The 27,060-nt window shown below is 37.4% G+C and overlaps 1 protein-coding gene across 1 annotated transcript in view; it reads right to left on the reverse strand.

Moving 5' to 3' along the window:
- Positions 1-27,060, reverse strand: part of ADAMTS20 (ADAM metallopeptidase with thrombospondin type 1 motif, 20) — a 246,227-nt gene that overhangs the window by 109,776 nt on the left and 109,391 nt on the right. Inside the window, exons 13-19 of the mRNA XM_006865315.1 lie at positions 25,231-25,412; positions 24,997-25,133; positions 19,055-19,172; positions 15,694-15,789; positions 9,018-9,184; positions 8,530-8,659; positions 2,106-2,232 (exon numbers count right to left, since the gene is read on the reverse strand). Coding sequence (XP_006865377.1) covers positions 2,106-2,232; positions 8,530-8,659; positions 9,018-9,184; positions 15,694-15,789; positions 19,055-19,172; positions 24,997-25,133; positions 25,231-25,412 — 957 coding nt within the window. The remainder of the gene's footprint in view (positions 1-2,105; positions 2,233-8,529; positions 8,660-9,017; positions 9,185-15,693; positions 15,790-19,054; positions 19,173-24,996; positions 25,134-25,230; positions 25,413-27,060) is intronic.

Genomic DNA, 27,060 nt, shown 5'->3' on the forward strand with positions numbered 1-27,060 from the left:
GAATGAGCTATGAAAATTTCTTAGAAATTGTACAGTCCTAAGCTTCTATTTAAGGAGCTCTGGTAGTGTAGTGGTTACAAGTTGGACTGCAAACCACAAGGTCAGCAGCTCGAAACTACCAGCTGTTCTGAGGGAGAAAGATGAGGCTTTCTGCTCCCGTAAAGATTTACAACCTTGGAAACCCTGTACAGGGTCGCTTTGAGTCCGAACCAACTCCACAGCACATAACAACAACAACAACAAGCTTCTATTTTATAGATAAGAAAATGAAAGGTGTCTATTTCAGTGGGGCACACACTTGACTGCCCCCCTCCATTGGAACTCTCACTTTTTTTTCCAAATAAAATCTTACTTGCTCCCAAAACATATGAAAAAAAAATAGACTTAGTCTGGTTAAAAGTGGAGAGAGTTAGCCAATATCATATGTCAGCCTTACTGTGACATTTGGTGGCAACTTTGAAGGTATGTCCAAAGAACTCCAGCTTATCTAGAAACCTTTTAAAACAATTGTTTTAAACCAATATTACCCAATTACACAGAGGAAGATTTAGAACAGAATGCATCTGACTCCCAATCAGGTAGGCTTTCTCTGTATAACCCCTCTATGTTGCTGTTGTTAAGTGCCGTAGAGTCGGTTCCGACCCATAGCGACCCTGTACAGGGTTTCCGAGGGTGTAAATCCTTACGGGAGTATAAACCCCTCTATAGTGCTTTGATTTATGATGAGAATGTCTGGGAGCTTACCTACATCAAAAATAATTACTTTAAAAGTTGGTAAACCAGTTTTCATAAAATAAATTTGTTGTTGTTGTTAAGTGCCATAAAGTTGGTTCTGACTCACAGCATCCCTCTAAAGGGTTTCCAAAGCTTAAAATCTTTGCAGAAACAGAAAGCCTCATCTTTCTCCTGCAGAGCAGCTGGTGAGCTCAAACTGAGAACCTTGTGTTTCACAGTCAAGTGTTTATCGTATGGACCCACCTTGTTCTTCAAAGCAAATCATACTTTCTCATTAATTTATAAAATCTAAACTTAGCCACGTTTCAGGAAGAATTATTAACCAAATCGACCTAACTGTAGTCTAGACACCTATCAGATGATTTGAGTTTACTGTTTAACAAAGCATAGAATTCAAGGAGTTCATTTCCATTCCCAACAGCATCTCAAGATTTAACTGTGCTGTACTCCACTGCAATGAAGTAGATACAACTTATACAGGCAGGCAGCCCTACAAGTAGGCTTTTGTCATAAATACCAATGTCTCCAAACAACTAATAAATATACAGAAATTCTCAATCTTTCTGGCTGAAAGTGGTTCTGAAGGTCTCTGAATGGCAAATGTCATTCACTGCAATGAAAAAAAAAAAAAAATGAATTATGGGTATTGTCCTGAGCTTCACTTCAAGACCAATCATAAAGAAAAAATTTAGAAGTACCCATACTTCCTGCCATGATCTAGGACCATGTTCCTGAATGTTTAACGAATGCTATCAGGAAAATAGACTGACTGATCTTACAATCTTTAAACTTTAGAAGTTCTTTGGATCATTACTTCAATGGGAATTACTGACTCCTACAGAATTTATTCCCTCATATTGCAGTTTAAAACCACAAGTTTTCATATTAGAATTTACCTATATTTACTTTACAGAAAAAAAAAAAATGACCTCCATTTTCTACACAAAATGTTGTGCCATGCATATTGTCAGTCAGCAAATGCTCTGAATAAAAAGTCACATAAATGATGGAGTTTCACCATGAAGTTGTTTTTGTTGTTAAGTGCCGTGGAGCGGTTCTGACTCACAGTGACCCTGTACAGGGTTTCTGAGGCTGTAAATCTTTACAGGAGCAGAAAGCCTCATCTTTCTCCCATGGAACCACTGGTAGTTTCGAACTTCTGGCCCTGAGGATAGCAGCCCAATTCGTAACCACTACGCTACCAGATCAGTGAGCCTAAAATTTTATAATAGAAGGACAGAGAATGGGCAATAACAACAAATTTGCTTTGTGTCAGGCATTGTGAAGGATGTTCACGTTATTTCACATGTTATTTCACATAGTGGCTATAATATATACACTGGTTACCTTGTACAGTATTTCTCTTTTACCTTAGTTCACAATCCATATTGCAGTTTTCAGTCACAAACAAAGGAAGAGGTAAATGTTCACATCTTTGATCAGATACCATCATCCGATCACTCTTACGTATGCAAATAATTTTTCTTTTATGGAGACCTTGGCCAGCATCAATCGAAAATTCAAAAGAAAATGAAAAATAAATCATATAAGTAGGTATTACCTATTATTTCATTCTACTAATAGTCTGAAGGATCTAGGTAAGCAAGCACAAAATTTCACCATAGCATAAAATATGTTGTTGTTAACAGCCATCAAGTTGGTTCTGACTCATAGCGACCCTGTATGGGTTTCCAAGGTGCAGCTGGTGGGTTTGAACTGCCAACCTTGTGGTTCGCAGTCCAGCGCTGATCCTACAGCACCAATACCAGCATATTAATCTACTCAGGAATGACTTTTCATTAAACACAATTTCTCAGCTGACACTTGAAAGACTGAGTGGTTTGCTTAATGAAGAGTTATAAGGAAGGTGGGACAAAAGTGAAATATAAGGAAATCCATTACAACTGGGTGGAGTGGTTGATAGTGGGTCAGAGAGTGCCAGGAAGATGCTGATGCTATATAGTACTTGGTATTATTGTTCCTATTCTTTCTCCTTTCCCTGTAAGAGAATTATAAACCCCTACTTCACCACCTGATCCTCGGAAACCCTATACAGGGTCGCAATAGATTGGAATAGACTCGACGGCACTTCACAACAACAACACTTAGTGCATTGGAGTCCTGGTGTGGTGCTGTGGGCTAATGCGTCAAACCACAAAGTTGTTGGAACTGCAAGGTCAGTGGTTCAAGCTCACCAGCTGTTCCTTGGAAACAGAATCGCTATGGGTCAGAATCCTCGACTCGAAGGCACTTAACAACAACAACAACTTAGTGCGTTACCATCCATAACTTCCTGTGGGAGGAGCATCCAACACTGACATCAGGATTTTTATTTAACAACCTTTTAATGGACTATAATGGGATATGAGGAGTCCTGGCGTGGCACTGTGGGTTAATGCGCTGGGCTGCACGGTCCATTTGAACTGCAAGGACAGTGGTTCAAGCTCACTAGCTGCTCCTCAGAAACCCTATACAGGGTTGCTATGAGTTGGAACTGACTTGATGGCACTTAACAACAACAACAAGGTATGATCTATTTTTGTTTCAAAAAGAAGCTTTAAAAGCTTTTATGTGTGTACCACCTCTCTTCCCCTTTTCACTCTGTTACCAGAAAAGCATTTTCCAGATGGGAGCTGATCTTTCAGCCTGGAACCAGGAATGATAAAGTCAGGGATGTAAATGCCAAGCGAGAGGAGAGGCACAGCCAGTTAGTAGCCAAACATCGTATGAGCGATAAATAAACATTTATTGTTCTAAGCCAGATTCAAGGGTTACTTGTCTGCAGTATAACCATAGCACAAGAACAAACTAAGAGAAATAGCTACAAAGGATCAGAGTAATTTGAAATCTGTAATTTCAGAAGTAGAGAGACAAGAAAGAGTCTAAGCAGTCAGTTACATGATCAAATTTTTGATTTAACTAAGTTCAACTTTGTATTTTCAGTTACCCAAACATGAACAAACATGTTTATCTCTGCTTCTTCCCAAATGTTCTCTGAAACAACTGTAAGGAATTGTTGTAAAGCCATACACCTAAAGAACAAAGAAAATGAGAAAGGAAACACAATGGGCAAGAAAAGCAGATTTTGATTATGAAAAGTAAATGGAAGTAGTGCTGACAGAGCCAAGGAAGTTGAAACCTAACCTTGTGGAGGAAGACAGTAAATAAGAAACAAACCATTCATGTCAAAGTATCCCAGAAAAGGCCCTGAAGAAAAAACACCAGGTTCCTCTGAAGGGGTGAATGTGTGAGGGGTAGAAGTTAAAAATGGAGAAGTGGTTCAAGTATTTATGAAGAGCAGTTAGACTCCTCCCTTCCAGTGGAGAGCAGCGCTGTCCAGTGAAAATAGACTATGAGTCACATATGTAATTTAAAATTTACTAATTGTTATTAAATGCTGTCAAGTCGATTCTGACCCATAACAACCATATGTAGGATTCCCAAGGATCAGCTGGTGAACTTGAACCACCAATCTTGCAGTTCAAATGTCTTTGCAATCTGACACATTACCCCACAATAGCTCACCGGGACTCCAAATTTACTAGTAGCCACATTAAAAAAAGTAGTAAGATACAGGTGTTATTAATTTTAGTAACATTTTTATTTAGTCCTAAATATCTAAAATATGGAGCTCTGGTAGCATTGTGGTTACGAATTGGGCTGCGAACCTTAAGGGCAGTGGTTCAAAACTACCAGGCGTTCCATGGGAGAAAGATAAGGCTTTCTGCTCCCATAAAAATTTATAGCCTCAGAAACCCTGTGTAGGGTCACTATGAGTTGAAACCGACACCACGGCACATAACAACAACAACATCTAAAATATGATCATGTCAACATGATATAAATATTAAATGCAATAATTACATTTTTATATACGTATCAATGGTATAATGATATCTTTTGCATTCTTTTTTAATGTGAAGTCTTAAAATTTCAATGTGTACTTCACACAATGGAGTAGGCACATGTGGCTAGTGGCTACCATATTGGAAAGCACAGCACCAGAGAAGTTCAATGTGAGAGCACAACATACAGCTGAGGAAAGCTGGGGCAACACTTGATACTAGGCTGATTTGGTCAAAGTCTCCATAATAAATCATGAGACCTCATCCCATTCCAAGTCTCCAGCTCTGTCTGTCACTGAGTCTGCCTATACTGAGCCCTTGCCTGTCCTTCCACTGCCTATCAGAAGATGGGAGGATTTCTTTCTTGAGAGATTGTTCAGACCCAGAAAAAAGATGAAATAACAATATTTGGGGCTTGTCTCCATGTGTAAAGGTTACTTAATTATTTCATTACTCTATAATGTGGGCTTTGGTTGACTTGACTGCCCTACGTAGGACTCTCAGCATTTTAGTCATTTTTAAATATGAGCAAACAGCAAAGGATAAGCAGCCATTTTAAGGAAAGCCTCAAGAAAGTAGTAAGTACAAATGAGATCAATAAAGAAAAACAAAATACAGGTTAGATAAAACAAATATAATTTAGAAAGCAGAAGAAAACTTAATGAGCAAAGACATAATAGGGAATACTGCACCTATGAAATGAAAGCAAGATATAACAAAGAGGAATGTTCAGAGAACAATGTAATGGAAGAAATTTGAATATACAAGCAAGTGGTTAGTCCAGAAGGCTGAACATCCTATCAATATAAGTTTCAGAAAGATACAACAGAGGAATTAATGTGAAGAAATTATCAAAGAAATAATGCAATACAATTTCTCACAATAAAGAATTTATATTTTCAAATTGCAATGGCATTCAAAGTACCTAAGAAAATAAATGGGGTGGGCTGGGGGGAGAGAAGAGTGAGAAAGAAAGAAAGACTCATTCTAGACATTTCAGGACACCAGAGTTAAAGAGAGCATTCAAAACCCTCCAGAATAGAAAACATCAGGTACAAGTGCAGGAGATCAGAATTTCCTACAAGTCAGAAAACTAAGGTTTCAAAACCCTAAAGGAAAATGACCTTCTACTTTAGAATGTCACACCACCCCATTTTTCAGACATCAGATGCTTCCAAAAAACTACCTTCCTTTCTCAGGAAAATCCTGAAGCAAAATAGTCTCTCACTCAGCAGAGAAGTAAATCATAAAGAGAAATTCATGAGATTTAGAACAGAGAATCTAGTGCAGAAGAAAGGCAAAGAGAATTTCCAGGATGATAATGAAGGAAAATCTGAAGATAAACCCATATAACAGGCAGTATGAACAAAATGAAGAGAAAAAAGGAGTACAGTAGCAAAATTTCCATGAAAAAGTAAGGTTTATAGATAAAATAATGTGCTTGAAAATATTAGGGCAAATCATATATATCTGACAAAAAGTTTTGAATCTATTTAAGATGCACAGAAAAACAGTAAACACACAAAACTGAAGGAAGTTAGCATTAGAGAAAACAAGAATTTCACATGAAAAGGAGTATAGTCATAGTATGTCGTTGTTGTTAAGTGCCACTGAGTAGGTTCCAACTCATAGTGACCCTGTATAGGGTTTCCATGGAGCAGCTGGTGGGTTTGAACAGCCGACCTAGTAGTTCACAGTCCAGTGCTGATACTACAGCACCACACCAACGAGTCCATAGTACCCTGTATGACAACAGAATTAATATAAGTGTTCTCGCTTGCCGACGTATAATTGTTTAAGAACCCTCTCCTGACCATTTTACCTGTACTGTCCAAACTTTCACTTAGTGGAGGTGGTATGTCGTGGCGTCAGTTTTGACTCATAGCGACCATGCATAGGGTTTCTGAGGCTGTAAATCTTTACAGGAGCAGAAAGCCTCATCTTTCTCCCATGGAGTGGCTGGTAGTTTAGAACTGCTGACCCTGAGGTTAGCAGTCCAACTGGCAATCACTATGCTACCAGAGCGCCTTAAACTTCTAATTGGTGGCAGGGGTGGTGTGCCATGGAGTCAGTTCCGACTCATAGCAACCTCTACAGGGTTTCTGAGGTTATAAATCTTTACATGAGCAGAAAACCTCTTCTTTCTCCCACAGAACAACTGGTAGTTTCAAACTGCTGACCTCGAAATAAGCAGCCCAATTCGTAACCACTACCCTACCACAGCTCCTTAAACTTCTAATTAGGGTCTTGTTATTCTTTTTGTTTCTTTATTATGCCTTCATTCACCCACAGCTTTGTTTTCTGGGGGGTTTTTAGTTCCCCCTCCTTTACAACAGACAAGCTTATCCTCTCAATGCTGGAATGCTGACCGTAACTCTCAAAACCTTAATTCTTTCCTGTAAGTATATGCAAAACAAATGCCTTTTTCCTTTCTATTACCACAGTTAAAGTTTCCTACCTTGAGACTTAGTCTTCTTAGCATCACCTACTTCAGTCTCCCTCTACAGAGACAGTACTAAAATAGTAACAGGAGCTCTCTGCTTCTATGTAACCATTCTAGAAGGGCACTACACCAACCAAATCTGTGCCTTTTCCAGAATGGGATACCACAGTTCCTTTGGAACCCTGATGTCAGTCTATTATTTGTTGTTGTTGTTAGGTGCCATCGAGTCGGTACTGACTCACAGCGACCTTATGCACAGCAGAACGAGACACTGCCCGATCCTGGGCCAACCTCACTACTATTGCCACACTTGAGTCCATCAATGCTGCCACTTGGCCAATCCATTTCGTTGGGGGTCTTCCTTTTTTCTCTGACCCTCCACCTTACCAAACATGATCTCCTTCTCCAGTGACTGGTCCCTCCTGACAATATGTCCAAAGTATGAGAGATTATCCCTCAAATGCCTATCATTTGTGATTTCTGCCTCTGGCCATCTACCTTCTCACAAAAACACATTGCTATATGATTCGGAGCTTTTTTTGTTCTGACTTACTGCTGATATAATTCCAAAACCTTTTCCACTATTCCCCATAGGAACTACTTTTCCATTCTAAAGAAAACAGTCTATATCTTTAGCGACAATCTTCTAATAAATTGCTCCCTTACCCTTTTCTGTGCTCTTCTATGCATAAACCTGCTGCATTTACAATTTTAAAGTAATATAATCTGCTCATGCCACTATTTCATTCATTAGACTTAAACATTTCATAGCATAATTGTTAGGTTGTTTTTTTGTTTTTTGTTTTTAATAATCTAAAGCAAAGAAGTTCCTCAATAATGCTTACTGAGTTCATACATACATATGATTATATAATTAAATATCTGTAACTACAGATAACACAAAACTCTAGTTTCTTTCCATGCTATAAATCTCCTTGATTTTCCATTCCCCACTATGTTCTTGGAGGCCTTGGTGTGGCACTGTGGGTTAATGCGCCAGACTGCAAAGCCATTTGAATTGCAAGGTCGGCAGTTCAAGCTCACCAGCTGCTTCTTGAAAACCCTATACAGGGTCGCTATGGGTCAGAACCAACTTGATGGAACTTAACAACAACAACAACTATGTTCTTACTAGTTATCCATATCATCAGTACAAATATAATTCTTTGTGGTCAGCAAAAAATGAAAGAATGTTTGATACCTCAACAAAAAGAATAGTATTTCACTGGGAAACAGGATGTAAGCTTGAAAAGTATCTGTGATTGTTGAGGGACAGAATGAATGTGAGTGGAAAGGAACAATAATGGAGAATGATGTAAAGGGTAGAGATAAACGACACTGGTAAGTGTATGAAACAGAAAGAGTGGAGAGAAAAACAGGAAGGAGAAAAAGACAGGAAATGTTTTTAAGCCTCTGTGTGGATATATGTGGATGGCAGCCAGACTCAAAAGTATCTAAAATTACACATGCACAAACTTTTGATTCTTTTATTCAAGCTTTCTGTACCTTGACACATTTTGGTACAGTCTTGCCACGGTCCGTATGGATCCCAGGTAAATAGTTCACTCCTCTCTTCCATAGGGATGCTGAAGGAATAACGTACATCAGGGTTGTATAAATTACCTACACATAAAACCTGAATAAAATACAAAGGAGCATACGATTAATACATAAAGGACAGATTTTTAAAGACATCATTTTTAGACTTAATAATAAATACGAAACACTTCACCAAAGAGCCCTGATAGAGTAGTGGTTACTAGTCTGACTGTTAATCTCCCTATCAGCAGTTCGAAACAACCAGCAGTTCCATGGGAGAAAGACGAGGCTTTCTGCTCCCATAAAGATTTATTGTCTTGGAAACCCTGTGCAGGGTCACTATCAGTCAGAACCCACTCCATGGCACATAACCACCACCACCACCAAACACTTCACCACTACAGTCTACTAATATGATTAAAGCTAAGTCTTATCAATGGCTACTGAGAATTTACCTGCAAAACAAGTTCTTCTTCAAGTCGATCAGTACTGTTAATTCTCTCTATTGAGTTGTTTGAGCCACTGTATTCAAAAATAGCTCCTTGTATGTTAATTTCTTTTTTTGACATACTTACAACAAAATTTCCATTCAAAAGAAAATTCCCTTGAGTGTCAGATAATGCTGTAAAAGAATAAAATATTATTCTTGAAATCAAAATCCAGTCAACAGTATAGTATAAAATCCCTATTTAACTTTTTTTTTTAATGAAACATCAATGTACGAGGTTGAGTCAAAAATTATCTGCCCCCAGTTTAATTAAAACACACATCCACGTCCACCGCAGATGACAACATTGAGTGTGCATATGAAACGATTCTGTCAAATAGGTGAGTAACAGTGGTTTATGTGACAAATTATTTGCAAATTGGCCATAGTTCTGCATATGAAGTAATCCAAGAGAGATGTGGGTTTTGAAAAGCTTGTGCAAGATGGGCATCAGAACAACTCACGGAAGAGCCTAAACAGAAGTGTTCTGGACATCTGCAAACAAGCTTTGGCCTGCTACTTGAAGGATTCTTTTTAAAAAAATCATTACTGGTGACAAGACACGGATTCATCACTACAAGCCTAAGAGTAAATGGCAGAGTGTGGAATGGAAACATCTTCAATTGGCCACCAAGAAAAAGTTCAAAAGTCACCCGTCAGCTGGAAAATGGATGCTTATGGTTTTCTGGAACTTTCAAGGGCCAGTATTGGAACACGATCAGGAAACAGGTTCAACAATCAACAGTGCTCCTTAAGTGAGATGCTCACTGAAGCGCTGAAGTCCATCACCATATCTCTTTCATGTCAAGCCATTGGTAGGTTTGAACCACTGACCTTTCAAGTTAGCAGCCAGCCACTGAACCATCAGGGCTCTTTTAATTACTAATATAGTCTATAAAGTAGAAGAGTAAGCCAAAAATTATTAAAATAAAATCATAGAAATCTTTATTAAACAAAAGGATCAAAATGTGAAGCCATTGTTTCTTGACATCTTTTCTATTTAGTCTGTACTACAGAAGAAGGTAGTGTTTCCATCTCTCTAACACTTCCCTGTTCCAATAGCTCATCAAAAGGAAGTCTGGGCATCCTTGTGGGAATCAAAGCATGCTCCTTTTAAATTATTTTTTAATTTTAGAAACAAAAAGAAGGCTGAAGGGGTAAGATCTGGGCTATAGAGCAGGTGGGGTAAGGTTTCCCTTTAAAATTCTTGTGGACAAGTCTCTTGCTCAGTTTGAACCTCAAGAAATGAGTAGGTGCACTGTCCCAAAGAAAAACATTCCTCAGCAAAACTCTCCAGGTTTTTCCTCACCAATTAAATGCTCAATTTTCTAAAAACTTTTTCATAATAAGCACCCATGGTTGTCCTGTGTCCTATGAGAGAATCTATCAAGATTACTCCTTTGGAATCCCCCCAAACAGTCACCATAACCTTCTGAGCTGACCTCTGCCTTGAATTTAAATGGCTAGGCAGGTCACCTTGGAAATCACTGGTTTGACTGGACTTTTTTTTGGAAGGCACTCTAATTAGACTAAAGCAAGTGTATTATTGAGATTCACGGAAGGCACAGATATGTTTAAACACATATTGTTTGGAATAAACCTGTGCATATATGAACTAGAACCCTAGAAGCTATACTTTTTTACTTACCCTCATATATATGTATATTTATTTGCATTATATTTGTGTGTGTATCAATACATTAAAAAAAAGTTGTTATTAAGTAGATTCTCACTCATGGCAAACCCACGTGTTATACTCCACAGAGTTTTCACTGGCTGTGATCTTTCAGAAGTAGACTTCCAGATCTTCTGAAATGCCAATTTCAGTTAGTAGCTGAGTGTTTATTCATTTGTGCCCCCGAGAGACTCATATGTGTATGTTTTTGTTGCTAAGTGTAGTCGAGTCAGTTCCGACTCAAAGTAACCCTGTAAAGGGTTTCCATGGAGTGGCTGGTGAGCTTGAACAGCTAACCATGTAGTTCAAATCAACTTGCAATCCAGTGCATTAACCTGCAGTGCCATACCAGGACTTGTAACCAAGATCTGTTCCTTTTCAAATACAAAACTGAATGGTGTCCAAGGTACCATGGTGTTAGAACAATGGATTTAAATTCACATTGTTCCAGCTAACTGCTATATGATCTTGGACAAGTCTCTTGCTCAGTTTGTGAAACAGCTTAATAGAAATGCTAAAAATTTCTACCTCACAGACTTTAAATCAGGATTAAATATGAAAAAATGTTTGTAAACTGTATGTATTATGAAACACTGTGATATTTGTTTTACATTTCAAATGAATTATTTTATTTGAAATTTAAAAAGTTTTTAAATTTCACATTAATAATAGCCTCACGTTAACTGCATACTTTTTGTTTGCCTTGCTTACATTATACCTAATAATTTTTCAGTGGGATGAATACACCATGGAAAACACTTGTTTGACATTTCAGGTAATTCCAGCCATTCAAATCATACAAGTTACCAATGGCTACGCTTCATAATAGGGAGTCCTAGTGTGGTGCTGTGAATTAATGTGCTAGACTATAAGGTCAGTTGGAACAGCCAACCTTGCGGTTTTAACGGACCTTTTAGTCACCAGCTGCTCCTCTGAAACTCATCAGCTGCTCCTCTGAAACCCTATACAGGATCACTATGAGTCAGCACTTTACAACATCAGTGATATAGTGGGTTACAAGCTAGGCTGATAACTGCAAAGTCAGCAGTTTAAACTCATCAGCCATTCCAAGGGATAAAGATAAGACTTTTTTGCTCCTGTAAAGGAACTCTGGTAGCGTAGTGCTTACGAATTGGGCTGAGAACCGCAAGGTCAGCAGTTCGAAACTACCAGCTGTTCCACGGGAGACAGATGAAGCTTTCTGCTCCTGTAAAGATTTACAGGGTCGCTATGAGTCGGAACCGACTCCACGGCACACACAACAACAACAAAGATTTAAAGCCTCAGGAACCCGATATAGAGTTGCTAAGAGTCAAAACTGACTCAATGACACCAAGCAATAATTTCATAATAAATATTGCATCCTTCCAAAAAAAGCAATCTTGAAAAGATTCCTGAAAAATAAATTTAGCATTTCTATATATTATGAAGGAACCCTGGTGGCATTGTGTGTTAAGTGTTGGGCTGATGACCAAAAGACCAATGGTCCAGACCCATTAGCTGCTCCACAGGAGAAAGATATCTATTTCCAGAAAGACTTACAGTCTCAGAAATTCTAGGTGAAGATCTACACTGTCCTGTAGGATGACTCTGAGTCAGAATGGATTCAGTGGCATGCCTAAACTATTATGACTGTCAATACAGTGAATGTAATGAGAAACAATACCATTGTATCCATTTTACAAAATAGAAACTCCTTTATTTAAACGTAAATCAACAGCAAATCAAAGTACATTAGATTTTAGACTGTCAAATTAATTCCTGAGATCCACTGTTTGCTACAGGTTTGAATTCCCACGTATAAGCATTGATTACCTGTGCCAACATTTCACACAGCCCAGTATTTATTAGGGTTATCAATGTCGTGAAGCCAATGCTTTCTCAATAACAACTCTATTATCACCACTCTACTTTGTGGATTACAGATAAGTAAATATTAAAGTATTTCTCACAAAGAAGGATAGGATTTATAAAATATTATCTTATATTTAAGCCTTTTAATCTGAAAGCAAATGTCTAATAATTTTTTTAAAAATTGAAGTTTATACTCAGGACTCTAGCTAAAGGTCAATAGACTGTGGTCATGTTATTCAACACCTAAAAATCTGCAACCACACTCTCCTTTCTGTCTGTTTTAAGAGTGAAAATTTATTTAAAATTGTATTTGGATATACTGCTATATTTTAAAATCACTCAAAAGTATTTTTTGAAAGGCTTAAACTTAAATAGGTCTACAATTAATTTAAGATATAAAGATAGAAGATTCTGTTTTAAATCACATGTAACTTAAACTGAATAGAATCTCTGGGTCGGGGCAGGGATGAGGGAAGGAGACTGGTGATTTGTGTTAGCTGGAGAGGCACAGGGTGGCCATCTTGAACGTTCAAGGACAACTTTGAAGGCAAGAGAACAAGTGGGTACAGAGATATTTCACTTACTGATGACAGAAAGGGGCACAATTTTTTCTTGTGACCACAGGTGTGGGTGGCCCCACCCACTTACACTCTCTGGGCTGTCAAAAGTGACATCAAATTGTGTGAAGAGCTAGAAGCACCAACCCCAGCATCTGAAGTGTGGCCTATTCATGAACTGCAGACCTGGTTCTGGTCTGCTCTGGACTAGTAGGATCTCTCACCCTGGGTTCTCCTCTGGGATAGAAATTCCTTAATCCCCCAGCAGCTTTCAGACCTGTACAGACTACTTGTGGACTGAGTGTCCAGAACAGATAACACCCAACCCTGCAAGAACTCCATCTAGGGTTGAGTGACACCATCTCATTGCTTACCTACCCACCACGTGAAGTCCCTGGCTGGCAAAAGACCCATCAATTTTCTCCTGTGCTGTTTTTGTTTTGTTTTTTCATTTCATTGTTACTGTTTTTTTTATTCTTTCTTTCTCATATCCCTCTATCTTGCTTTCAATCCTTTCTATCTCTGCTTTCATTTTTTCTACTTTCCTTCTGCTTATCTTTCCCAACGACTTTGCTTCATTCTTCTTTTTTCCTCCTTGCTTTTTCTTTTACTACTCCTTGGTCGCTTGCTTTTTTACTCATTCCTCTCCCTAACTTTGTTTGGTTCTTTTTCTTTCTTCTTATTTTCCTCTTATTTTATTTATTTTCCTCTCCCTCTTTACTATCTTTCATTTTTGTATTCTTTTCCTAGTTGTTGCCCATTTTTCTTTTTTCTGTTCTATTTCTTCTTTCAGTGTTTGTTTGTTTTCCTTCTCTCTTATGTGTGTGTTTTCTTTTCTTGCCTCACCCAACAGGAGACAGAAACCGTGTCTACACGATCCAACCATAACCACAACTATACCTTCTAGAGCTCCACCCACTGGGCAAGAGTCAATACCAGCTTCTATACACAGCAGTGACACAACAACCAACATCAGCTAAATCCATCCTGAACTTGACTTCATGAACAGTAAATAAAAGAATAGGATGCAAGTTCATCTACTGTTCACACCTACCATGAGGCAGATGGTGCTTAAAAATACACCAACATACAATCAACAACTGTATACAAATGCAACAACATAATACCTGGAAAGGTGAAGAAAATTTTTGTCTACATAAAGAAACAAGACAGAGTGACTCAACATGTGACAAGAGACAGAACTATAAAACATCTTAGAGGGATGAAAACTTTGGAATGACCTGAAAAAGAATTCAAGAGAATGATCTACAGGTACCGCCAAATGATTAACAGGTAAGTCAAGGAAAACTAGGAAAAAATTCAGGAAAATATTACAGGAACAATCAAACAAAACAAATAAAAGTATTAGAGAAAATACAAAACCTGCAAATAGAAATCCAGAAGATTAAGACTAAGATTTCAGAAATGGACAATACATTGAAAGGGCAAAAGAGTAGATTTAAATCAATGGAAGCCCAAATCCATGACCTTGCAGATAAATCTCTCAAAATTAGTATGCTAGAAGAACTATCAGAATAAAATCTAAAGAAAGCATAAGATTCATGTAGGACAACATGAAATGACTTATGGGCAGCACAGGAAAAATGAAAAGTCACCACCAAAGGAGAACCAATAATATTAAGCTCTTTTTTCTCAACAGAAACATTCAGGCAAGAAGGCAATGGAGGGACATATGCAAAACTCTGAAAGAAAAAAATCGCTAACCAGGAATCATATACCCAGCAGAACCGTCCCTCAAATATGATAGCATAATTAGAACATTTACAGATAAACAGTAACCAAAGGAATTTGTAATAAGCAAGCCAAGATAAAAAATACTAAAGGGAGTCCTTTGGACTGAGAACCAACAGCAGCAAACAACAGCAGATATTGGCATGGATGGCAACTCCACCCAGAATTCAATTCAGATATAGAAGTATCCAAAGTAAAATACACTTACAAAACTGAAAACAGAGAGTCAGAGATTTTAATTTATAGTGAAGACAACTACAAAGCAAAAAGAGGGAAAAGTATAGTTACAGAGCTTTGAAATGGCAAGGAAGTCAAGTAGATTTAAAGAAAAAACAGACTGTTTTAAAATAGGGAAGAAGCTAATAAATTCCGGCATAACCTCAAAGAAAATTAATATGCCTTAACATCAAATCAAGAAAAGGGAAAACCATGACGATTTCGTAAACATTAAAATAAAGACATTGAAGAAATAGACAAGAAAATGCAAACAAAATGAACTCAACACAGAAAAATATGTGGAACAAAGAAACCAGCAGCACCACAAGAAGTTAGCTCAGTTTTAATAAAATAAAATTATATATATATATGTGTGTGTGTGTGTGTGTGTGTGTGTGTGTGTGTAATACACTTTGTATAGCTTAAGAAGAACATACATAGAGACTCACATAGCTTGAGTTCAGTATGAACTGAAATTGCATATTTGCTCAAGGGGCTTTTCTTGACTACCAAGAATTTACATCAACCACAGACCTCCATGAAATTGTACATGAACCACATATTGGCTGCTGTTAACTAGGAATATTTACCAAGGTAATTGTCATCTTCTGGTTTTCCAGAATAGCTGTGCTGAAGAATGTCAATGTTTGTTGCTCCAGTGGGAATCTTTACAACAATGTTATAACCTGCAATATAATTTTATGCATGTCAAATTTCATAAAAAACAGATGGCCAAGAATCTATTATTGAAAAATGTGAATAGCATGGTCAGACTTAATTTCATTCTAGTTTTTAAAAAATTTATTGTGTTTACGAACAGACTTCATGGCACTTAACAACAACAACATTCCTTTAGAAGCAATGCAGTTGCACAAATTACTAAAGATTGAGAAAAAGTGGTTTTTGCTTAAAGATACTCAGTGAAGAGCAAAATAAGAAAGCTGATGAGAAGTGTTTTTCTCAAGCACTTAGTGTGTAGTATAACTATGAATCTCTATAGTTGCCAACAAAGGTTTACATTATTTTAAAAAGCTTATTAACTTGTCAGGACACAAGTAGTTCACTTGAGATGAATGAAGGCAGTATTTTATTTTATGAGACCAAAGTCAGCAACAGTGGTGTTGCTCAAAAAGTGAGAAAACACTATATACCAAGTTATACAAGTATCTTAAGTAAGAAAAAATATTTTCCCAACATTAAAAACACTCATATAGTCGTCCAAATACTTATAGGTTTTAAGTCCCTAATTAATTATACACCAGTAATATAATAAGGAGCTCTGGTAGTGTAGTGGTTACGAATCGGGCTGCAAACCTTAAGGTCAGCGGTTCGAAACTACCAGCCGCTCCGCGGGAGAAAGATGAGGCTTTCTACTCCCGTAAAGATTTACACCCTCGGAAACCCTGTACAGGGTCGCTATGGGTCGGATCCGACTCGATGGCACTTAACAACAACAACAACAATATTATTCTAAGGAGTTCTGGTAGCATAGTGGTTATGAATCGGGCTGCTAACCTCATGGTCGGCAGTTCAAAACTACCAGCAGTTCCGTGGGAGAAAGATGAGGCTTTCTGCTCCAGTAAAGATTTACAGCCTCAGAAACCCTGTGTAGGGTTGTTATGAGTTGGAATCGACTCCACGATACTCAACAACAACAACAACAACATTATTCTAAGTGTCTCATTTCCCTATTTATTATTTCCTTTCTTTTTAATGCAGGAATAAAGTATGTTAAAATTTTCATATAGTAATTTTGATAAGAACGTAATAAACTAAATAAAAGGGTTTTTAAAAAGAGTTTAAATCTGTAACCTTGCATGTTTTTCAAACAGGCTTATTAATTTCACTTCAAGTTAGGGCAGTTTAAACATAAAGTGATATTTGATATGATTATTCTACATGCATAATATTGTATTTAAGCTTTCAATCTATAATAACTTTAATTGCTCAATTTTTGTCACTATAAAATACTCCTACTAGTTCCACAATTTATACTTTTGCTATCATATGTTTTCACAAAAAAGCAAGACTTAATGAACACATTACAAAGATGACAAGACTACCACCAGGGGGCAGACATATGGCATATGCTATTCAGATCTTGTAAATGAATTGCGCACCTTTTTCCATTTGCCCTTTCGTTAAATCTGTGCAATGTTTGCAAGGTTAATAAGGCAGTCCCTAGTTTGTTAAGAAATCCATTCCCAAGTGTATCTTTAAATTTAATTTGTATGTCATTCAGATTAGGTATATATAGTTATTAATTTAGCCTTATTTTAGTGCAAGAAAAGGCTTGAAGCCTCTTCAGTGGTTTTTAAAAGCTGTAAGTGTAACAACTGTATGTAACCGTGATGAAGAATTTGTTGTGAATAGGGGTTGGTTCAAACCTTGCAAAATTAGGGCAAATTTACATACCTTTAAAGGCAAGTCAAGAGTTGCCTGTAATTTGAATGCAGGTAACCCAGCTACTGCTTATATTTGATCCTAATTTGGTATATATGGTTTTATACAGGAGGGGGAAAAAATGTTTTTCAGTGAGTATAGTCCAGAAGTTGATAAATGTGTACCATAGGTTGTAAAAGGATTGAATGTGTGTGACTCTCATAACATAATGAATCATAACCACTTAAAAAAAATCTTCTAAATTATCTAATAACTAAGAATCATAAGCATCATCATTATATGAAACATACTGTACTTTTGATAAAGGAAAAATACATATGCTTTGTTTTGAATTATATCACTTTAAGTGAAGCAATTAACGCTAGCTTAAACAACTATGTTCAGGTGAACACAATTTAAAGAGGAACAACAAGACTAAAAAAAGTACCTTTTAGCTTTGCAAAGAAAGTTCTGGTTTGATTATTCTAAAGATTAAAAAGAAAAAAAAAATTTTTCCTAGGATATTTTAGAACGGCAAATATCTGACTTGTTAATTTACCAGAGCAATTTTGAAAGGGAAAGCAAAAACCTAGGCCAAATATAAATTATAACTGTGAGCCACATAGTTCATTACCACCCAATCACTCTGGCTCACGGCCACCTGGAGAACAGAGTAGACGTGCCCCATAGGGCTTCCAAGACTGCAATCTTTATAGAAACAGAATGCTACATCTTCCTCCCATGAAGCCACTGGTAAGTTTGAACTGCTCACCTTTAGGTTAGCAGTCAAGAGTTTACTGAACTATCTGGGTTCCTTGTGATCCAGACAATGAATTGTAATGATAATTGGCAATCCACATTTATATTAATGGTTTCATCTTTCACCTTCAATTAACATTTAAAAATGTATCATTAATAATTAAGAAACAGAAAAACAGGCCAGGTCATACAGAAGTGAGGTTTAAATGATGGAAAAAGAATTGAAAGCAAGTTTCCTGGAAGATTCATAAATATACAGATTTCAGATTACAAGAACACCAGTAAGAGCACTTAATTAATTAATGATTTTAATCAAGGAACCTGGGTGGCACTGTAGTAAAGGCACTAGACTATGAACCACAAGGTCAACAATTCAAATCTGCCATTCCACAGGAAAAAGATGAGGTGGCTGCTTGTGTAAAGATTTACAGTCCTGTGAAACCCTATCTATGTAGAGTCGCTATGAGTTGGAATTGACTCGATGTCAGAAGTTTTGCTTTTGGTTTAATTATTTTAATCAGGTAGTACACAGGAAACTTTCTTTACTAATCATTTTGGAAGAGTAAAATATTAACCAACCACTACTATTATGTGGCGCTGTGGGCTAACGCATCCGACTGCAAAGTCATTTGAACTGCAAGGTCGGTGGTTCAAGCTCACCAGCTGCTCCTTGGAAACCCTATACAGGATCGCTATGGATCGGAATCGACTCAACGGCACTTAACAACAACAACAACTATTATACTTTCATTATATGCTCTATTACTTTATCAAACAGAAGAGAAAATGAGACGGGAATCCCCAGCTTACCATAATGAGCACTATTGAAGACACCTGCCATAGTCCTGCAGGAAGAGTTATCTCCACCACACACTCCACATCTGTCTCTCCTGGCTTTGGAGTTTAGCACGTGATCACAGCCAGCTTGCTTCAAAAACAAAGGGAGATCCCAACAGTATTATAACACTGACTAATTGTAGCCACAGTGTTTTAAAGTTTACAAATTTATTTTCGCAAGAACTCTTTTAATTAATAAGACATTCAACACTATAGGATTTTAAAAGAATATTACCAACTGATCTCATTGTCTATCAATATTTTCACACATATTTCTACATGATCTAAATAGCCGTGTTTTTCAAAGGGTTATCCACAAAGCTCTTGCCTCGGAATCACATGGAGAAACATGTAAAAAGACTGAGTCCTAGCTTTTCTGCATTAAATTCCTTAGATGTGAAACCTAGTAATCTGCACTACAAAAAACACTGACAGTGATTCCTATACCCACTTGAGTTGAAAACCACTCTTTAAGGTAACATAGCTCAAAGGGACAAACTGTATGATTACATAAATGACACATTAGGATAATTCCAAAAAGAAGTCTCTTGTTATTCATCTATTAACTTCCGACTTCAAATCTCTAAGAATAAACTGAGTACACCTGAAACGACTTACTACTCTAAAATTAATATCTAGAATAAAAAAAACTTGATACTTGTTATAAGAATAATGAGCTCTGGTGGTGCTGTAGGATAAGCACTGGACTGCTAACTGGTTTCAGAAGGCAGCTGAAACCCACCAGTGTTTCCGTGAGAGAAAGATAAAGCTGTCTGTTCCCATAAAGATTCACAGCCTCAGAAAACCCTATGTAGGGTCACTCTGAGACACATCTGACCTGATGGCAATGGGTTTGTTTAGGGTTTTGTATGAAAAGAATGAATGAATAAATGAATAAAGGTGAAAGAAAATGATTTGTTCCAGCGTCTCAAAGAATAAGTACAGCTCATTGAATGATGTACAAAGTGTCCTCTGCTGTGATAGTTAAGTTAGCTGGGATGCTCAGTGGTTGGGAAGTTAAGATGTCGTCATCATGTCCATGATGAGCTCTAACACAATACAATCAACCCCATAATATGATTTGATGTGATACGCCTTGATCTGATGTAGAGAGGGACTGAGAGCTGGCAGCCAGGAGGCAGACTGGCAGAATTTGCCCTTTGGTGGTTTAAATTATTATATATGCCTGTGTGTTTGTTTGTTTTTTAACGAGCTAAAATGAATAGAGAGACTTACTGTTAACTGATGGTACACGGAGGGGATTATCATCACTGTAATTATCCTATGCTGTAAATCCTCTGTTCTATGATGTTTATTAGGTCAGACACAATCTGCTGGATCAGGTTGTATCTTGAGCCAATTTCTTTTGAGATATGAAAGAATAGCCAGAAGTGGAGTACATCCTTTGGAACTAGGATCCCTACATGGTGAAGATCCTAGATCCAGGGGAAAACTGATGCCAAGGAGCAAGGAGATTTCCAAAAAATACTGGCTCTACAGATGCTTAAAGGACAAAAGGACCTTTTCCCAGAGCCAACACAGAGACAAAGCCTTCCTTAGAGCCAGCACTCTGAATTTGAACTTCTAACCTTCTATTGTGTGAGAATCAATTTCTGGTAGCATAGTGATTATACGCCAGGCTACTAACCTTAAAATCAGCAGTTCAAACCCACCAGCCATTCCAGGAGAAAAAGATAAGGCTTTGTCTGATCCCATAAAGATTTACAGCCTTGGAGGGTAAAGTGCTATAATTTGATGAACTTGACCTATACTCATGGATGTAGGAGCTCAAAATACCAACAGAGAGGGAAAGAGTGAGTCTTCACATCAAGTATCAACCCTATCCCCTCTGTATACAGGGGCAACTTAGACATTGGCTACCTAAAATGAGGAGTCCTGGTGTGGCACTATGGGTTAATGTGCCAGACTGTAAAGTCATTTGAACTGCTAGGTGGGCAGTTCAAGCTCACCAGCTGCTCCTCGAAAACCCTATACAGGGTCGCTATGGGTCAGAACCGACTTGATGGCACTTAACAACACAACAACAACCTAAAATGAGGGGATGATAAAGGCACAAAGTGACTGGCCTACAAGCTTTCAAGACAGAGTTTAGTTTAAGAGTGTGTGAGGGAAGATAAGAGTCCCCACTGAATAGTTTTCATCTTGTCTAGATGGTTCTGGTAAAAAGAGATGGGGATTAGATTCGTATGATTCAATAGTGAGTAATTGTTATCATGACTAATTGCAACTGCCACAATTTTCAAAGAAGTTTTGTAACAAAAACGGGTGAGTAGTTAACATACAGTTCAGAAACAGAGGACCCTAGGACTATCAAGGGAGAAAAGCACAAGCAGAACATGGGACCTCATCCAGAGAAGCAGTGACACCAGAGATGGAAGCAGAGATGAGGACATGGAGAGAGGGAGCAGCTGAGGACTCTAGATTCATGGGAAGAGAGGGACTGAGAGCTGGCGGCCAGGAGGCAGACTTGCAGAATTTGCCCTTTGGTGGTTTAAATTATTATATATGCCTGAGTGTTTTTTTTTTTTTTTTTTTTTAAAGAGCTAAAATGAATAGAGAGAAATACTGTTAACTGATGGTACATGGAGGGGATTATCATCACTGTAATGAAACAAGGTGTATGATTTCTTGAAGGTGAAACTGATGATCCACCCTGTAAGCTTTTACTCAATTCACAATAATATTAATAAAAAAAGAGAGATAAGATTTATAGCCTTGGAAACGCTATTTAGGTCCACTATGAGTCAGAACTGATTCCACAGCACACAACCAACCAATCAACCATATTCATTTATATTACATATGTGTGTGTGTGTGTGTGTGTGTGTGTGTGTGTGTGTGTGTGTGTGTGAATACAGACAAAAAACCAATTGCTATGAGTAGATCTGAACCAATTTTGGTTAGTAGCCAAATGTTTATTAATTTGTGCTACCCAGGTACTGATGTGTATAAACAATAATAAAGTTTGTAATCATAATTTACTGCTTCTCAAATACAAAACTGAATGGTATCCACAGTACCCTGATATTAGAACAATGGTTTTAAATTCACTTTGTTCCAGTTATCTGCTATATGATCTTCAACAAGTCTCTTGCTCAGTTTGTTAAACTGCTTAATAGAAATACTAAAAATTTCTTCCCCACAGATTTTAAATCAGAATCAAAAGTGAATAATGTTTACAAAGTGTATAAATTGTTTTATAGATGTTTTATAGTGTTTTATACTGATATTTATTTTAATTTTCAAGAGAATGAGGGTAGGATTTAAAATTTCACATTTTAAAAAGCTCGTATTAATTAAATACTTTTTTATTTGCTTTGTTTGCATTACACCCATCATTTTTTCAGAGGGATGATGACATTTGTGGAAAATGATAACATTTATTTGGCATTCCTGGTAACTCTACCCATTCTAAGCATATTCAATCTGGGAATTAATGGAAGACAAATTGAAATCTTTCAACAAACTGATACAGCACTGGAGGAACTCACTCATCTATGCCAAGAAATTTGGACAACTGAATGGAAAAGATCCATATTTGTACTCAATCCAATGAGGTGACCCAGCAGAATGTGAAAATCATTGAATAATATTATTAATATCACACAGAAGTCAAATTTTGCTGAAAATAATTCAAAACAGCTGCAACTCGTATACCCATGGGGAAGTGCCAGAGTATCACACCAGATTCAGACAAGGATGTGGAACAAGAGATATCGCTGCTAGTGTCGGATAAACTAGGCTGAAAGAGAATACCAAAAAGACATTTAATTGTGATATATTGACTTTACAAAGGCGTTCGATTGTGTGGATTATTACAAGCTATGGATAACATTTTGAACGGGTTTTTGTTTTTATTTCTGTTTATGTTTCTTAGATGCTGTTGAGTCGGTACCGATTCATAGCAACCTAATGTACAACAGAATAAAACACTGCCCAATCCCGCACCAACCTCAATATCGTTGCTCCACTTGAGTTCATTGCTGCTGTGACTGTGGCAATCCATCTCTTTGTAGCCTTCCTCTTTTTCTCTGACCCTCCGCTCTACCAAGCATGATGTCCTTTTCCAAGGACAGGCCCTTCTGATAATATGTACAAAGTGTCGGAGATGAAGTCTGGCCAGCCTGGCTTCTAAGAGCATTCTGGCTATAGTTCTTCCAAAACAAATTTGTTCTTCTGGCAGTCCATGGTACTCTCAATAGTCTCCTCCAATGCCGTAACTCAAGTGCATCGATTCTTCTATGGCCCTCCTTATTCACTGTACAACTTTCATATGCATATGGAGTTATTAAAAATACCATGGCTTAGGTTTGGTGCACCTTAGTTTTCAAACTGCCATCTTCTTAATTTAAAGAGGTCTCATGCAGCAGATCTGCCTGTTGCAATATGTCATTTGACTTCTTGACCTCTGCCTTCATGAATGTTGATGGTTGATGCAAACAAAATGAACTCTTTGACAACTTCAATCTTTTCTCTGTTTATCTTGATGTTATTTATTGGTCCAGTGGTGAGGATTTTTGTTTTCTTTACATTGAGGTACAATCCATAATGAAGGCTGTGGTCTTTGATCTTCATCAGTAAGTATTTTAAGTTCTCTTTGCTTTCAGCAAGCAAGATTGTATCATTTGTGTATTATAGGTTGTTAATACGTCTTCCTCCAATCTTGATGTCATGCTTTTCTTCACATAACCCAGCTTCTCGAATTATTTTCTCAGCATAAAGATTGAATAAGTATGGTGAAAGAATACAACCCTGGCACACACCTTTCCCCTTTCCTAATTTTAAACAAGTCATTATCCCCTTACTCTGTTTGAACAACTTCCTCTTTGTCTATGTACCAGTTCCTCATAAGTAAAATTATCTGTTCCGAAACACTCATTCTCCACAATATTGTCCATAACTTGTCATGATCCACAAAGGTTTCTGCATTTGTGTAGTCAATAAGGAACAGATAAACATATTCCTGGTAGTCTGTACAGTGCCGCAGGATGAAATTTCGATCATGTAATACTGATTCATGTCCAAAAGGCATGTTTCTGACGTCTGTTTCTGACGTCAGCAATAATATCCTTCATTCCACACATCCTCATGTGAATCTGACTTGAATGTCTGGCAGTTCGCTGTCAATGGACTATTGCAGTTGTTTTTGAATTACCTTTAGTAGAATTTTACTTGCATGTGATATTAATGATGTTAGTTAACGATTTCCGCATTCTGTTGGATCACCTCTCTTTGGAATGGGCACAGATCTGGATCTCTTCCCATTAGTTGGTCATGTAGCTGTCTTCCAAATTTCTTGGCATAGATGAGTGAGTGCTTCCAGTACCACATCAATTTGGTGAAAGATTTCAATTTGTATTCCATCAATTCCTGAAGCTTTGTTCTTTTCCAAAGCCTTCAGCGTGCTTTGGACTTATTCCTTCAGTATCATTGGCTCTTAATCACATGCTACCTCTTAAAATGGTTGAACATCGACCACTTATTTTATACTCAGCAAAATGGCAAAATTGGCTAATTCCTATGTTAGTATTCCATGTTTTTACAAATACCATTAAACCACAGTGAACAATCACTCACAACTGAATCATGCTATCCTATCAGCATCTTCCCCTACTTCTTGTATCCACACCATTCTCAAGAAAAGAGAAAATATTCTCATTCTGTATGATCCCACCCAGTCATTTGATAGGAGTTACAAATATCATGGCTAGAAGCATCATATAAAGTAACTCACTCCAGCCCAGTCTCCTCACTGTGCTCCTAGGAAAAGCACTATACCTCCATGGGTGGCTCTACTTACATTCACAGTAACTGAAGTAGTATTTGGTCAGAGGTCCAGAAGAGTATTATTGTTAAGTCACTATAAATACAATGGAAACACACACACTACTTACCCAACACAGGCCTTGAACACAGATGTCATTCGTTTCAGTTCCACATGGAGTACCATCAGCAACCCTATCCTTCAACTGGTAGAAGTTAGTGGTTCCAGCAACCCGACAATAGAGTTTACAGCGATCTTTTATGGCAACTGTAAAATAAATACCAAATTTGGTTTGCTACAATAAAGATAAGGGTTCCTATATTTCAAACACATTTTATAGATAAGAAATGTTATAATTACTTACTCCCACTATACTTTGGAAGCCACCTCACACTGGGGGAAAGCCCATTGATGTTGAAATGTTTACCATCAAAATCAGAGCACTGCTTCTCTCGAAAGTCTTGCTTGCCTTTTGGACATGAATCAGTATTACATGATCGAAATTTCATCCTGCGGCCCACACAGTGCTTTCCTCCGTTTCTTGGCCTAGTCAAATTCATTACATTTTAAATCACATCAGTACAGTATTATTTCTGCCATTTACTTGTAAAACTGCTCCACTCTTTTATGCTGTTGTTAAATACGATGGAGTCGGTTCCGACTCACAGTGACCCTGCGCAGGGTTTCCGAGGCTGTAAGTCTTTACGGGAGCAGAATGCCTCATCTTTCTCCCACAGAACCGCTGGTAGTTTCGAACTGCCGACCTTGAGGTTAGCAGCCCGATTCGTAACCACTACGCTACCAGAGCTCCTCCATTCTTTTACAAGATCTGGAAAACCACTGAAGTCCCACTGACATTTAATTTTGTTTTTTAACAGAAGCATGTAACAATGCTTGTAAATAATTCTATGTCTAATAAACTAAGCATATTCACCAGTTACTTCTTGAAAGCTATGAGTCAGACCCAACTCAATGGCATTTACAACATCGACTATCCGCCTTACGTTGGACAACACACTCTGAAGGACAAAAATGACATCCTAGTCTTGAGTAGACTAACTACCAACTACTAACTAACTAACTAACTAACTGGGAGTCTTGAGTGTGGTGCTGTGGGTTAATGTGCTGGACTGTAAAGTTGGTTTGAACTACAAGGTCGATGGTTAAAGCTCATCAGCTGCTCCTTGGGATCCTATGCAGGGCCTCTATACGTCATAACCGATTTGACAGCACACAAGAACAACAACAACAACAACTAACTAAAGATGAGGATTCATTTTAAAACATCAAAAAAGGATTTGTTCATTTTCTGGGGAAAAAAAGGCATTGTAAGATGTAATGAAGATAATAAATAAATTTCTAAATACATTCTATTTAAAAAATATATATATATGTGTGTGTGTGTGTATGTGTGTATGATTGTGTATAAGTAGGATATACAAATGACATGCAAACCCTACTTTTCATTCAGTTTATCATTTTGAAACATCAATCTCTATTTATCTCTTTGTTTCATTTTATGCTGGAAAATAAAAACTCAGTTTTTTTTCGAATACTGAGGAGTTCTGGTGTGGAGCTGTAGGTTAATGCACTAGACTACAAAGTCAAAGTCAACAGATCAAGCTCATCATCCGCTCCTCAGAAACCCTATAGAGGATCACTATGGGTCAGATCTGACTCAACGGCACTTAACAATAACAACAGCCTAATTTAGCTATTCTAAAATCCTCATATAGTAAGTCAGATTTTATTCAGAGCAGCACATTTCTGTAATAACAATATATGTAAATATTGCTTACCACCTTACATATCATTCACATAATAGAAACTCTTAAAACCTTTATGGAATATCTAAATCCTTTAGTTTATGAGGGGAAATATGTTTCAGCACTTATTCAGCTAAAGCTAAAGAGAGTAATACATCTATAACATGAGAAGCAGAGAAAGAAAATGTGGCATGTGTAATTTTACTCAAAGCAGTATGAAAACATTTTAAAGGAAATACTATCTATACATCTTTCTTCCAGGAGAGCCGAAACACAGGTAAAAGGAACCAGGATATTTCAATAGAAATACAGTAAATTTAAAAATATTAGTGTTATTTATATTGATTGTTGTTGTTAAGTATAGTCGAGTCACTTCTGACTCATAGACATCCTGTATAAGATTTCCAAGGAAGGCTGGGGAGTTTGAA

Source organism: Chrysochloris asiatica, unplaced genomic scaffold (assembly GCF_000296735.1).
Source record: "Chrysochloris asiatica unplaced genomic scaffold, ChrAsi1.0 scaffold00077, whole genome shotgun sequence".
Lineage (NCBI taxonomy): Eukaryota > Metazoa > Chordata > Mammalia > Afrosoricida > Chrysochloridae > Chrysochloris > Chrysochloris asiatica.